Source organism: Prionailurus bengalensis, chromosome C1, assembly GCF_016509475.1.
Source record: "Prionailurus bengalensis isolate Pbe53 chromosome C1, Fcat_Pben_1.1_paternal_pri, whole genome shotgun sequence".
Lineage (NCBI taxonomy): Eukaryota > Metazoa > Chordata > Mammalia > Carnivora > Felidae > Prionailurus > Prionailurus bengalensis.
Genome location: NC_057345.1, coordinates 118,887,204 through 118,903,435, shown reverse-complemented (window position 1 = coordinate 118,903,435; position 16,232 = coordinate 118,887,204). Strand labels below are relative to the sequence as shown.

The window sequence follows — 16,232 nt, the reverse complement described above, 5'->3', positions numbered from 1 at the left end:
TGCTCTAGAAGTTAATTCCTGACAAATTTATGTTGATTTCAGCCTTGCAAAACACTCGCTTTTAGAAGAAATGCTAATAATCCATTAAATATCACTAACTTTATTATATCATTCACCAGGTGCACGGACTTTATCTAATTTTCATTAACCTTTTGAAATTGAGTTCAGGTCCCTGGATTTTATGATCACTCTCTGCTCTATAAAATATATTTATGGATCATTTGGTGCTTTTCCTTTAGAGGACATGCTTTTACCACAACAAAATGGTAAATTTTTCGAATCTCCTGATTTATGAATTTTCATTGCTTTCTCAAGGAGATGTAAATAAACCAAAAGTGAGATTGTCAGTAAATTTTAGGGATACACTGTGTTCATGAAGAAGTTTTAAGACAGACAAATATGGGTATATTTCAGGAAACTTAAGGAGACATCAGGAAATAAAATAAGATACAGGGAGAGGAGGACCCGCAGCAGGTATTGGTAGGGCCAGAAGTTCCTGGTCGCCGCCTCTGTGGTAGCCCTCTTATGTCTAAACTTTGAAGAGCGCGAAGCAGCCACTCTGTTCTCCCACAGTTACTGCTTCACCACCACAGGCACATCCAAAAACAATCAGAATCCTTACCAAAAATGAGTGACATATTTGGTAATACCTGTGTGGTGATTCTCCTGTATCACTCACTCATACATTCATTCATCGATTCATAGTCACTGAGGTCTTTCTATGAGCTCGGTACTTTGGTGGGTAGTGGGAATATAAAGACAAATAAGACATGGTCCCTGCTATTAAATAATCTACAACCTAATTTATTTAATCATTTATGCAAACATTAATTATTAAGAATTGTGCATTGTTACAGGCTTTGGGGATATATTGGAATAAAATAGGAAAAAAAAAACCCAAAAATTCTACCTTCAAGGAACTTACATTCTGGGGATAAGGGCGAGACAAACAGTAAACAAGGTAAATAATCTGAATATATAGCATGTTAGATAGTATACATTCTGGGGAGAATAGTAAAGAAGGAAGGGGCTAGAGAATTTCAGGATTAGAGGACCACAGTTTTAAATGGTGTAAGCCAGGGATGAACTCAGTGATGAGTCAGATAGATAGCTAGTGGAAGATCAGGGGAGCTGAGGGAATAGAAGGTACAAAGCCAGGAGTATGACTGATACGGTCAAGGAACACCAAGGGAATCAGTGTGGCTCGAGCAAAATGAGCTAATGAAGAGGAGATGGGTACAGGAGAAAGCCAAAGTCTTTAAAGATTGTGTTTTTTTTGTTTTTTTTTAATTTTTTTTTTCAACGTTTATTTATTTTTGGGACAGAGAGAGACACAGCATGAACGGGGGAGGGGCAGAGAGAGAGGGAGACACAGAATCGGAAACAGGCTCCAGGCTCTGAGCCATCAGCCCAGAGCCTGACGCGGGGCTCGAACTCACGGACCGCGAGATCGTGACCTGGCTGAAGTCGGACGCTTAACCGACTGCACCACCCAGGCGCCCCAAGATTGTGTTTTTTAACCCTGAGTGAGATACGAAGCAAAAGGGACAGGTCATATGTGAGGAGAAAAGCAGCATGATGTCACTTAAGTTGTAAGCAGTGTCAGTCTGACTGTTGTATTGAAAATAGACAAAGGGTAGAAGCAGAGATACTGGTTGTGAGGTCATGCAGTATTCTAGGCAAGCGGTGGTGATTTGGATCCATATGGTAGCAGTGGAAGGAGGAAGACATGGCTGTATTCTGGATAGTTTTAGAACAGAGCTAACATAATATGCTGAGGGATTGGATGTGGAGTGCTGGAGAAAGAGCAATCCAAGATAACAGCAAGGTTTGGGCCTGAACACCAAGGTTTTACGAAGTTTCTGTTTACTGAGAAGTAAAAGGCTGCAGGTAGAGCAGGTATGGGTGATATATTAGGGGTACAGTTTGGGACATAAGTTTGAGATGGCTACTAGAAGTCCATTTACAGGTATGATTCTGGAGTTGAAGAGAAAGGTCCAAGCTAGGGTTATAATAACACTGAGGGTTGATGGCATGTAGACAGTATGTAAAATCACGAGAGAGGAAAAAAAACACCAAGGAAGTGTAGTGTGTGCTGATAACTAAATAGGAGGTTCTAGGAGGTCTTTGGCTCTCCAAAATGTAAGCATTAGGGAGATGAAGAGACCAGCAAAGGACACTGAGAAGATTCAGACAGCAAGGTAGGAAGAAAACTAGTCTACCGGCTAACTGACTAATGGCAAGAAAGTCACAGAGAGAATAGCCAACTTTGTCAGATGTTACTGGTAAGTCACGACAAGGATTGACAGTTGAACACTGGATTTAGCAATGTGAAACTCTTTGGTGACTTAATTAGAACAGTTTTGATGGAGCATTGGAGATAAAATCATGACTCTGAGAGGAGAGATCAGAGGGAATAGAGACAGCAAATGTGGCCAACTCTTTAAAGACGTTTAAGAGCAGGAGGAAGGAGACAAATGGGGCGTAACTAGATGGGGAAGTGGAGTCCAGAGAAAGTTCATTTTTTTTAAGGGGACACATAAAAGTATTTCTCGGAAGGGTGGGGAAAATGGATAATGTAGGAGAGTAGAGAATTAATTGCTATAGCAGTATCCTTGAGTATGGAATAGGACCTGGGTCTAGAGCAAGTGGGAAATCAGTTTGAAGGTAATATAATTAGAAGTGATTATAAGGAAGGAGATACAAATAACTAATGCAGCTGTAGGGTTAAGGGAAGACTTCCCAAAGTGAGCATCTCTGACCCGTGTCTTGAAGGATAAGCAGGAATTAGCCAGATACATCCCCTGAAAGCACGCATAAAACATATTCAGTGAAAGTAACCAGTTCCAAATGACCATGTACACGAAATGTCCAGAATAGTCAAATGTAAAGAGACAGAAAATAGATTAATGGTTGAATAGGACTTAAGGAATGGGGGGGGCGGTGAAGGGATGGGAAATGACTGACTGCTAATAGGTACAGGATCTCTTTGTGACAGGGCTGAAAATATTTTAAAATTAAATGGTAGTGGTGTTTCTACAACGCTGTGGCTATAGTAAAAATGATTGAATTAAACACTGCGTGAAGTGTATATAATGTGTGAGTTATATCCCAATAAAGCTGTTTTTAAAAAGCAGAGGGAGGAATGTGAGTTCCTGTAACACTTATGAACACTTGTTGTGTGAAGAGCTTTGAGCCAGGTTCTAGGGGTATTGCAATTAATAACTTAAATCATAATGCCCCTGTTCCTCCTTGCACTTAGTCTAGCATGCAGTGACAAGGAGGCTGTATCTAGTTGTGTAACTGCAAGTTAGTAATCAGTATTTACTTTCCTGGGGCTCCTGGGTGGCTCAGTCGGTTAAGTGTCCAACTTCAGCTCAGGTCATGAACTCACGGTTCATGAGTTAGAGCCCCACATCGGGCTCTGTGCTGACAGCTCAGAACCTGGAGCCTGCTTTGGATTTTGTGTCTCCTTCTCTCTCTGCCCCTCCCCTGCTCGTATTCTGTCTCTCTGTCTCTCTCTCTCAAAAATAAATATTTTTAAAAATTTTAAAAACAATGTAGTTTCCTGAATTAAAATTTTGAATTTAAGTTATGACTTTTTATATGTTGTAGATAATATTAATGTACAAAAAGCATACTTCATGTATATATTTCAAGGAGAGATTATAAGTGAGGAAGATTACAAGTTATTTATTTTTCTTTAAGCCTAATGGTGGTATCCCACAAGATAATCTTGTTCTAATCAGAATGAAACCTGATGAAAATGGAAGGTTTGGATTCAATGTGAAGGTAATCTAGAATTTACATTGTACTCAGTTTTTAAATTAAGGTGTGTCTATTTTGGTAATATTTGACTGATATCTGATTTGCTCTGTTGTTAAGGGAGGGTATGATCAGAAGATGCCTGTGATCGTGTCCCGAGTAGCACCAGGAACACCTGTGAGTTATCTATATCTTGCAAGTAAATCCTATTTTCAAGAACATGTACTCATTTTATTTTTATTAGTTTAAATAAGTGGGAAAAAATTAATCTTTTCTGAAAATTTGTCAAGTATCAAATGTTGGCTAAATCTCTTAAATTGTTGGGAAGTTTTCTAACTTCCTGTGTATAAGAGGTTTTTTTAATCCATGTTTTTGGAAAGAAGCTGTTTATAACTTTCAGTTATAGAAACTACAGTTTCTAAAGTGCTCATAGATTCTATCAAAATAACTGCTCTAAACAGAAAAATGGAGACAGAGGTATAGTATTTGTTTTGCTTTTTTGTTTGGTATTTTCATATAGAATTGTTTACCTATAATCTGTTTGCCTACTTTGTGTTTTAAAAATTGACTTTAAATAGGTATGATAACTAGTGATTTTTTTCCCTATAGGGACAGTTTTTAAACTTTGTATTATAAACATTGTAAACAGAAGTTGAGAAAACACTGTATGTACCCATTATGATGAACCCTCCTGTTCCCTTAATTCACCTTCAGGATTCATGAACTTTCTGCTCATCACAAGGACAATTCTTAATGAGTTGTGGGTGTGTTCTCTTTATTGCTCTTTTATGTAGCAAATATTGCCCTCAATTTCCCATTTCTGTTGTTGCCTACTTGACCTAAATGGTCTTCAAGGAGTTTTCCATCAGCATCTTTTATCATTTACCTGTCTCTGTGTCCACAGACAGATATAAACCAGCAGCCTGAAAGAGTCCAGTTAGGCTTTTTTTTTTGGTGCTGTGCAGCAACCTTATAATTGATTTGATGATCACAGTCAAGATTGATCAAGGATATCACAATACATACCTTTGGTTCTGGTTGTTAAGGACTTTGTTGGTTGCAAATAACAGGATACTCTGGAATACCACTGGCTTATGCATAAATACAAAATGTGTCCTATAGCTATAGTAGTACCTCACAAAACCCAAAGATAGGAATGCGGTCAGACCTGGAGGGAAAAAAACCCAAAACTTTAAAATAAACATCAGGACTCTCTATTTTTCACCTCTGTTTCTTTTTGTGCTCCATTCTTCTCTCCCACTGCAAACCAGTTTGTGTAGGGCATCAGCCTCATCTGTCTAGTTCCTCTAAATAAAATACAGGCTGAATAAAGACCGTGTACTGAATAAAGACCGATGTCCTCTTTTCAACACATCACTTGGGATCAGTGGGGACAGGCCAGGGATATGATATATAAAATGCCTCTTGAACCTATTCATGTGAAGGCTGGGGACAAAGATGGGGGAAATAGTCCAAAATTATTTATTAGTATATATATAATGGGAAATATGTATGTTTAGGACAGACTGCAGATGCAGAGAAGAAAGATTGTTAAATTCTCATCTGTAGGTAACATCTAAAATAGAAAACTAAAGAAAAACAAAATCAGGATGTTATTTGGAGATACTGAAATAGATACAAAAGATGTAGCTAAAGTGTTGAAAGAAGTTGCCTGGGGTGGGGGAGCAGGATGTACAGAGGAACACAAGAAATGGTTGCTTGCCTTAGTAATCTTGTAGACTTAGTCATTTCTTCAAGCTGTGTGATGTGAACTTTACTAAAAACAAAAATTTTAACCAAAATTTTTTTTAAGTCAAATACATATCTTTTGACGTGATGATGCTACTTCTAGCAGTTGCCGGTAATGAAGCAGTTGGACTAGGGAACAAAGGATATGCAAGGAAGTTCATTGTAATATTGTTTATAATAAATATTGGGGTGGTGGTAAAACGTACATCATTGAAGTTGGTGAAATAAATTGCGTGCTGCTTTATAGCTGTTGAAATGATAGATGATGTAGTTCTATATAAGTATGGAAATAGGTTCATAAAATGGTGTCATGGAAAATGTGTATTATTGCTCCCCATGTATGTTTGATCCAGTTTTTTTAAATGTGAGTTAGTGCTTTAAAATTTTGGGAAATAGGGGTGCCTGGGTGGCTTAGTTGGTTGAGTGTCTGACTCAGCTCAGGTCATGATCTTGTGGTTCATGGGTTCGAGCCCCATGTCAGGCTCTGTGCTGCCAGCTCAGAGCTTGGAGCCTGCTTCAGATTCTGTGTCTCCCTCTCTTTCTGCCCCTCCCCTGCTCACACTCTGTCTCTCTGTCTCTCAAAAATAAATAAACATTTTTTAAAAATTTAAAAAGTTTGGAAAACATACTCAAAATGCTAATAGCTTTTCATCTGGGTAGTGGAGTTATTGGTGTTTATCACTTTGTTTTGTATTCTTCTCTTTAGTTGTCTGAATCATGATAATGAGAGTGTGTTGCTCTTGTAATTAGAAAAGATAATCTCTTTTTTTATTTATCCACCAGTTGTAATAGTAACTGAATGACATAAAAGAAATACTAATTTTCCTGAGCAGTGAATGTGGATCATTTTCAATTAAGTCAGAGGTGTTCAGGGAACATCATATAGACAGGTTTATTTCTGAACAGAATTCTGTGACTCTAAATTTTCTTTTTAGGCTTTACAAATTATTGATAATTTTCCCTATCTGCCGTGTAGAGCTATGTCCCATAAATATTGGCTGAAGGACACCTCACTAGCTCAGTCAGTAGGGCGTGTGACTCTTGATCTCAGGTCATGAGTTCAAGCCCCACATCTTGTGGAGAGCCTACCTTTAAAATTTTTTAAAAGTCGCAATTAGAAAACACCACATTTAAAAGATAAGAGAAGACACAAAAGTTCCCAAAAGGCAGAGAATGAGAGACAAGAAAGGTGGATGGAAAAAACAAAACCAGCGAAGCATAACAACAGTTAAGGGAGGAAGAAAGAGGTTTCCAGAAGGAAGCCTTAAAAAATATATTGGCTGAAGTTAGAACAATAGAAACTTAACATTTTTATATTATCTTCTTAGAGACCATCACAGTGTTCCAGTTGGAAACCTCATTTTAGGTGATTGGGGGAAAAGAACAGGACTTCAGATATTTTAATGTTATTTTTTATATTGGACACCTTCTGAAATGGTTAAAATAATTGCCAATTAAAACCATGTTTTTCTTTCTGTCTGATTATCTTTGAGCCAGCAATTGATGCTCCAACAGAATTCGTTTAAATACATAGTTTATTGGGGTGCCTGGGTGTCTCAGTCGGTTAAGCATCCTGACTCTTGATTGTGGCTCAGGTCACGATCTCACAGTTTGTGAGATCAAGCCCTGCATCAGGCTCTGCTCTGACAGTGCGGAGCCTGCTTGGGATTCTCTCTCCCTCTCTCTCTGCTCCTCCCTGCCCTGCCCCTGACTCAAAACAAATAAACGTTTAAAAATGAATAAATAAGTATGTAGTTTATCTAGACTTTCCAGATCAGAATGCAAATAGATAAATAAAATGCAGCTTCAGCTTCCACCAAAAAAAAAGAATGAAAATAGAAATTTATAAATAAACCCAATGAAAGGCAGATTAAGTATGAGAGAGTTTCTGTCAGTGATAATGGGTTCAAAAAAATTAATCTCTGCATGTTCTAGCATATTGATTAACTACCCCATTAGCCTCAGTCTCTGAACTGGAAATATCAGTGGATGTGTTCAAGGTACAGTAAGAGAAATGCATAGCTATTCTCTTCCTACCACATGGACTGCCGCCTCTTTCCTGCCAGCTGTACTGTCCACAAATAAGGTAAGAGGGTAACCCTTTACTCTAGCCCATTACATTCTCCCAGTACCATTGATATGGAGCAGTTCACCACTCTTCGGGTACCGCAGAGGCATTTACAAAAACTAGGGACCATATTGGTACACAAAAGTATCACAGTGCTAGTGCACAGAGGGAGTATATGAATGTCATCTCCACTGTGAGAAGTAGAGAAAGGAGCGACTAGAGAGAATGGTCATTACTTCTGAACTTGCATTTTCTAGATTGTAATGCTCTGCATTGAATCATCACATTTCTGCCTTTACAAATCTGTGAAATAATTAGAGCAGATACCTGCTCCATTTCCAGAATTTCATGTGTTTAAAATCACACACTTTGTAAGCAGCAAAGGAAGAACTTTTGCTCTTGCCACTAGTGACAGTACCTTGTTGGATTTTATTGACTTTTTTATTATTATGAATTTGACTAGTAGTGCTTTCATTTCTTCAATCCCTTTTTTGTAAGATCCGACCCTGTCATTTCCTTCTCTGTCCGACCTATCATCCTTCAGACTTGACGCCCATCTGTTCGCATTGCTGTGTTCCTGGAGCATGCTGTCCATACTTGTGCTTGCCTCTTTTAGCCTAATTACCTTTGTTTTCTCAGTAAAATGCAGGCCGCTGTCACTTCGCATTGTAGTGCAGAACCATAAAAACGACCATGCAAGCTGACACTGTGTAAAGCGATCTTGATAATCAGTGGGAAAAGTTATGGTGATTTCTAGGACCTTTAAATTTTTTATCAAATAATTGAAATTTTCTTAGTTTCTCTTATAAATATATAGGGAGATGAAAAAATAATAAAACTCATAGTGCTTTATTATCCTCTAATTCAAACTATCAGAAACACTGAGAAATATAAAGAAAGCATTCTTTTTTCTGATGGAAACTTACCACAACTATGTGGAAACTTGTTTCCCTTATTGTCGTGTAACTTAAAATACAAGAGTGAGCATTTTTCTTTCCTTGGCAAATTGTCCTAATCCTTTCTAAATTTGTATTCACTTCTAGCATTCATCCTGTGCATTTTCAGTGTTATGAAATATACCTTTAGTGAGAACTTCTTTGCCAGCCTCACTTCCTCTAGGACATTTTCATCTTTCTCATCACAGCCACTTTCGTCATTTATGTTGATAAGTCTGCCTTCACTGGATTCCTTTCACTGCATGCCTAGAGGCTGACAGTAGCCGCAGCAGCAGCATTTCCACTGTCAGTGGTTGATATTCGATTTGCATTTTGCTTCCAGCACTATCACTCTTTTGTTTCTTTGTTGCATTTTTAACTTTTCTGGCTAGTTCCTGCTTTATATTTACGTGGGTTTATCACTGGGAGACATGGAGGTGACACAGGTACCTGCTTTGCTGTCCCTGCATGAACCGAATAACAGATGCACAGCAACACATCACCAACAGACTTTGAAAGAAGCGATGTGTGATAGGTCACTGATTGTGATGTGTGTCTGTTACTTATGTCGTGATTTGTGGACTCACAAGCTAGTAGCCAAGTTCGTATGTTATGCAATTATTCAATTAATGCATCGTGGCAACTGCAGTCTGAACCTTGTTGGGAGACGGGTGTTATGTAACTGTACTGTGGTGACAAATTTGTACATATCTGGACCATGCAAAGTGAGGGCTGCCTGTATCTATGCACCTTGAGGCATAGTCTTATCTGTGTATCTAGGCGTATAATAGGACATCAAGGAAGAAGTTGTTGAAAAGAAAAAGAAAAAAAGGTAGTAGCTTCATGGGAAAGCTAGATTTCTACTTCGTGCAAACAGATGAGTAAATGGATGGATGCCGTTCTACATATAGTTTTTGTTCTCCTGCTGTAGTGTCTATAAAAATAAATTCCTGTGCTTTACTTTCAGAAAGCCATGTACACACCTGAAACTTTATTTATGTTACATTATAGGCTGACCTCTGTGTCCCTCGATTGAATGAAGGGGACCAAGTTGTACTGATCAACGGTCGGGACATTGCAGAACATACCCATGATCAAGTTGTCCTATTTATTAAAGCTAGCTGCGAGAGACATTCTGGGGAACTCGTACTTCTGGTTCGACCTAATGGTGAGTACTCTATGTAGCACTGGATATTTTTATTGTTTCTTACTTTTGTTACTAGATGCAGCAACCAGAGCGGGCTTTTAAAAAACAAATCATGCCATGACAGTTTACTGCTCAAAGTGGCCTGCATTCACACTTGCGGTAGGATTCAGTTCTTGGCCCCTTGTCTACCACATAGCCTTGCTCACTCTCCTCTGTTCTGTGCTGGCTTTTTAAAAATTCCTTCTGCCCACTCTCAACAATAGCCAAATTATGGAAAGAGCTTAAATGTCCATCAGCTGATGAATGGATAAAGAAATTGTGGTTTATATACACAATGGAGTACTACGTGGCAATTAGAAAGAATGAAATATGGCCCTTTGTAGCAACGTGGATGGAACTGGAGAGTGTTATGCTAAGTGAAATAAGTCATACAGAGAAAGACAGATACCATATGTTTTCACTCTTAGGTGGATCTTGAGAAACTTAACAGAAGTCTATGGGGGAGGGGAAGAAAAAAAAAAAGAGGTTAGAGAGGAAGAGAGCCAAAGCATAAGAGACTCTTAAAAACTGAGAACGAACTGAAGGTTGATGGGGGGTGGGAGGGAGGGGAGGGTGGGTGATGGGTATTGAGGAGGGCACCTTTTGGGATGAGCACTGGGTGTTGTATGGAAACCAATTTGACAATAAATTTCGTATATTGAAAAAATAAATAAATAAAAATAAAAATTCCTTCTGCCTAAGATGCTCTTCTTGATTTTTCTGTGATTTATATCTTCATTCAGGTCTCTGCTCAGATGTCTTCCCCAGAAAATCCTTCTCTTCTGACTACCGTAGCTAAAAAGGCCTCCCTCTTCCCTCAGTTGCTCTAGTAGTGGTCGGTACACAGTAAATAGTTGTTAAATAAATGAGTATATTTTGAACCACTTTTATTTACTTCTTTTTTTTTTTTTTTTAATTTTTTTTTTTTTCCAACGTTTATTTATTTTTGGGACAGAGAGAGACAGCACATGAACGGGGGAGGGGCAGAGAGAGAGGGAGACACAGAATCAGAAACAGGCTCCAGGCTCTGAGCCATCAGCCCAGAGCCTGATGTGGGGCTCGAACTCACGGACCGCGAGATCGTGACCTGGCTGAAGTCGGACGCTTAACTGACTGCGCCACCCAGGCACCCCTATTTACTTTTTTTAAAAGCAAATCCAAGTTAGTTTTTAAATCCAAGTTAGTTAACATACAATGTAGTAATGGTTTCACAAGTAGAATTTAGTGATTCATCACTTAAATATAACACCCATTGCTCATCCCAACAAGTGCCTTCCTTAATGCCCATCACCCATTTAGCCCATCCTCGCACCCCACACCCTCCCAGCAACCCTCAATTTGTTCTTTCTATTTAAGAGTCTCTTCTGGTTTGTCTCCCTCTCTGTTTTTGTCTTATTTTTCCTTCCCTTCTCCTGTGTTCATCTGTTTTGTTTCTTAAATTCTACATATGAGTGAAATCATATATTTATTTCTCTGAATGACTTATTTCGCTTAGCATGATACATTCTAGTTCCCTCCACATTGTTGCAAATGGCAAGATTTAATTCTTTTTGATCACTAATATTCCATTATACACACCCAGACACGTACACACCACATGTTCTTTATCCATTCGTCAGTCGATGGACGTTTGGGCTCTTTCCATAATTTGGCTATTGTTGATTGTGTTGCTGTAAACATTGGGGTGAATGTGCCCCTTCAAATCAGCGTTTTTGTATCCTTTGGGTACATACCTACTAGTGCATTTACTGGGTCATGGGGTAGTTCTAGTTTTAATTTTTTGAGGACCCTCCGTACTATTTTTCATAGTGGCTGCACCAGTTTGCATTCCCAGCAATAGTGCAAAAGGGTTCCCCTTTCTCCACATCCTTGCCAACATCTGTTGTTTCCTGAGTTGTCAATTTTAGCCGTTCTGACCAGTGTGAGGTGGTATCTCATTGCGGTTTTGATATGTATTTCCCTGGTGATGAGTGATGTTGAACATCTTTTCGTGTGTCTGTTAGCCATCTGGATGTCTTCTTTGGAAAAGTGTCTATTCATGTCTTCTGTCCATTTCTTAATTGGATTATTCTGGGGCGGCAGCAAGTTGAATTTGATAAGTTCTTTATAGAGTTTGGATACTAACCCTTTATCCAATATGTCATTTGCAAATATCTTCTCCCATTTGGTTGCTTGTCTTTTAGTTTTGTTGATTGTTTCCTTCACTGTGCAGAAGCTTTTTATCTTGATGAGGTCCCAGTAGTTCATTTTTGTTTTCATTTTCCTTGCCTCTGGAGACATCTACGAAGAAGTTGCTGCCTGTTTGTCCTCTAGAATTTTGACGGTTTCCTGTCTCACACTTAGGTCTTTCATCTTTTTTTAGTTTATTTTTGTATATGGTGTAAGAAATGGTCCAGGTCTTTTGCCATGTCGCTGTCAAGTTTTCCCAACACCATTTGGTGAAGACACTGTGTTTTTTTCATTAGATATTCTTTCCTGCTTTGTCAAAGATTAGTTGGTCAATCATTAGTGTGTCCATTTCTGGGTTCTCCCTTCTTTTCCATTGATCTGTCTATTTTTGTGCTGATACCAAACTGTCTTGATGATCACAGCTTTGTAATACAGCTTGAAGTCTGGAATTGTGATGCCTCCAGTTTTGTTTTTCTTTTTCAATGTTACTTTGCTATTTGGAGTCTTCTGGTTCCATACAAATTTAGAATTGTTTATTGTAGCTTTGTGAAGAATGCTAGTTTTTGGTAAGGATTGCGTTGAATGTAGATTGCTTTGGGTATCATCAACATTTTAATAATACTTGGTCTTCCAATCCACGAGCATGAAATGTTTTTCCATTTCTTTGTGTCTTCTTCAGTTTCTTTCATAAGGTTTCTATAGTTTTCAGCATACAGATCTTTCACCTCTTTGGTTACGTTTATACCTAGGTATTTTATTATGTTCAGTGTCATTGTAAATGCGATTGATTCCTTGATTTCTCTTTCTGTTGCTTCATTATTGGTGTATAGAAATACAACCAATTTCTATATATTGACTTTATATTCTATACCTTTGCTGAATTCACATATCAGTTCTAGTAGTTTTTTGGTGGAGTCTTTCAGGTTTTTCCATGTAGAGTGTCATGTCGTCTACCAAGAGTGAAAAGTTTGACTTCCTGCCGATTTGGATGCCATTTATTTCTTTTTGTCTGATTCCTGAGGCTAGGACTTCCAATTCTATGTTGAATAATAGTAGTGAGAGTGGACCTCCCTGTCGTGTTCCTGACCTTAAGGGGAAAGCTCTCAGTTTTTCCCCATCAAGGATGATATTAGTTGTGGGTCTTTCGTACATGGCCTTTATGATCTACAGGTATGTTCCTTCTATCCCTACTTTCTTGAGGACTTTTAAAAAGAAAGGATGCTGTATTTTGTCAAATACTTTTTCTGCACCTATTGAGAGGATTATGTGGTTCTTATCCTTTCTTTTATTAATGTGATGTATCATGTTGATTGATTTGTGTATTTTGGACCAGGCCTATAGCCCAGGAATAAATCCCACTTGAGTAATTCTTTTAATGTATTGTTGCATTCAGTTTGCTAGTAACTTGTTGAGAATTTTCGCATCCATATTCATCAGGGAAATTGGTTTGTAGTTCTCCTTTTTAGTGGGGTCTTTGGTTTTGGAATTAAGGTAATGCTGGCCTCATAGAATGAGTTTGGAAGTTTTCCTTCTCTTTCTTTCTTTCTTTCTTTCTTTCTTTCTTTCTTTCTTTCTTTCTTTCTTTCTTTCTTTCTTTCTTTCTTCACCTTCAAAATATTGGTATTAACTCTTCTTTAAATGTTTGGTAGAATTCCCCTGGAAAGCCATCTGGCCCTGGACTCTTGTTTTTTGGGAGATTTTTGATGACTGATTGAATTTCCTTATGGTTATGGGTCTGTTAAAGTTTTATCTTTTCCTGTTTCTACTTTATATGTTTCTAGGAATTTGTCCATTTTTTCCAGATTGCCCAATTTGTTGGCATATAATTGCTCATAATATTCTCTTATTATTTGTATTTCTATGGTGTCAGTTGTGATCTGTCCTCTTTTGCTCATGATTGTATTTGGGTCCTTTCCCTCTTTTTGATAAATCTGGCTAGAGATTTATCAATTTTGTTAGTTCTTTCAAAGAGCCAGCTCCTGCTTTCATTAATCTGTTCTACTGTTTTTTGTTTTTATTTCGATATCCTTGGTTTCTGCTCTTTATCATTTCCCTTCTTCGGGGTTTAGGCTTTATTTGCTATTTGTTTTCCAGCTCCTTTAGAGGTGTATGATTAGGCTGTGTATTTGAGAAATTCCCCCTTCTTTAGGAAGGCTTGGATTGCTATGTACTTCCCTCTTAAGATTGCCTTTGCTGTCTCACAGAGGTTTTGGACACTTTTGTTCTCATTTTCATTGGCTTCTATGTACTTCTTAATTTCTTCTTTAATTTCTTTGTTAACCCATTTGTTCCTTTCTTTTTTTAATTAAAAAAATTTTTTAACATTTATTCATTTTTTGATAGAGACAAAGTATGAATGGGGGGAGGGGCAGAGAGAGAGAGGGAGACACAGAATCCAAAGCAAGCTCCAGGCTCTGACCTGACAGCACAGAGCCCAGTGCGGGGCTCGAACCCACGGACTGTGAGATCATGACCTGAGCTGAAATTGGATGCCCAACCGACTGAGCCACCAGGTGCCCCCCTTTTTTTAAATTTTAATATTTATTTGTTTTTGGGAGGGAGAGAGATAGAGCCTGAGTGGAAGAGGGGCAGAGAGGGAGACACAGAATCTGAAGCAGGCTCCTGGCTCTGAGCTGTCAGCACAGAGCCCAAAGTGGGGCCAAACTCAACATCACGAGATCATGATGTGAGCTGAAGTTGGATGCTTAACCAACTGAGTCACCCAGGCACCCCCTCTCTCCCATTCATTCTTTAGTACGATGTTCTTTAATCTCCCAGTATTCATGGTCTTTCCAAATTTTTTTCTTGTGGTTGTTTCAGGTTTCATAGTGTTGTCATCTCAAAATACGCATGGTATAATATTGATCATTTTGTACTTGTTGAAGGCTTATTTGTGACCCAGTATGTAATCTGTTCTGGAGAATGTTCCATGTGCACTCGAAAAGAATGGGTATTCTGCTGCTTCAGGATGAAATATTCTGAATATATCTGTTAAGTCCATCCGGTCCAGTGTGTCATTCAAAGCCATTGTTTCCTTGTTGACTTTCTGCTTCAGTGATCTGTCCATTGCTGTAAGTGCGATGTTGATAGACACCTTAGTTATGATATAATGCCCTTTTTCATTTCTTGTTACAGTCTTTGTTTTGACATCCATTAGCATGATAGATGTTTCTCCATCCCCTTAATTTCATTCTGCAGGTGTCTTTAGGTCTAAAATCAGTCTCTTGAAGGCAGCATATAGGTGGTCTTGTTTTATTATCCATTCTGATAACCTGTGTCTTTTGATTGAAGCATTTAGTCCATTTACATTTAGAGTGATTATTGAAATATATGAATTTAGTGCCATTGTGTTGCATGTATAGTTGGTGTTTCTGGTGATGCTCTCTGGTCCTTTCTAGTCTTTGTTGCTTTTGGTCTTGTTTTTCCTTCACTCAAAGAGTCCCCTTAAAATTTCTTGCAGGGCTGGTTTGGTGGTCATGAACTCCTTTAGTTTTTGTTTGTCTGGGAAACTCTTTATCTTTCCTTCTATTTTGAATCACAGTCTTAATGGATAAAGAGTTCTTGGCTGCATATTTTTCTGATGAAGCACGTTGAATCCATCCTGCCACTCCTTTCTGGCCTGCCAAGTTTCTGTGGACATATCTGCTGCAAACCTGGTCTATCTTCTCTTGTAGGTTAAGGACTTTTTTCCCTTGTTTCTTTCATAATTCTTTTCTTGTCTGTGTATTTTGTGAATTTAACTATGATATGCCTTGGTGATGGTTGATTTTTGTTGAATCTAATCAGAGTCCTCTGTGCTTCTCAGATTTTGATGTCTGTGTCCTTTCTCAGATTAGGAAAAGTTTTCCACTATAATTTGCTCACATAATACTTTCTGCCCCCTTTTCTCTCTCTTCATCTTTTGGGACTCCTATGATTCCAATGTTGTTACTTTTTACTAAGTCACTGAGTTCTCTAAGTCTTGTATTGTAATCTTTTTGCCTTTGTTTCCCTCTTTTTTTTTACTTCATTTTTTCTATAATTTTATTTTCTGTAACGCTGTTTTGCTGCTCTGCTTTATCCGTCCTTGCCATGACGGCATCCATTCAAGATTACATCTCAGTTTATAGCATTTTTAATTTTTGCCTGACTAGATTTTAGTTCTTTAATCTCTGCAGAAAGGAATTCTCTTGTGTCTTCTATGCATTTTTCAACCCCAGCTAGTAATAAAATTGTGGTTTTAAATTCTATTCAGACATCTTACTTACATCTGTGTTGATTAAATCCCTGGTAATCATTTCTTCGTGTTCTTTCTTCTGGGGTGAATTCCTCCATCTTGTCATTTTGGAGGAAGAAAAAAATTAATAAAATAAAGATTTAA

At 38.2% G+C, this 16,232-nt stretch overlaps 1 protein-coding gene across 1 annotated transcript in view; it reads left to right on the top strand.

Moving 5' to 3' along the window:
• PTPN4 (protein tyrosine phosphatase non-receptor type 4) overlaps nt 1–16,232 on the top strand; it is a 226,616-nt gene that overhangs the window by 180,521 nt on the left and 29,863 nt on the right. Inside the window, 3 exon segments of the mRNA XM_043576571.1 lie at nt 3,709–3,792; nt 3,886–3,942; nt 9,529–9,685. Of these exon segments, the coding sequence (XP_043432506.1) occupies nt 3,709–3,792; nt 3,886–3,942; nt 9,529–9,685 (298 nt within the window).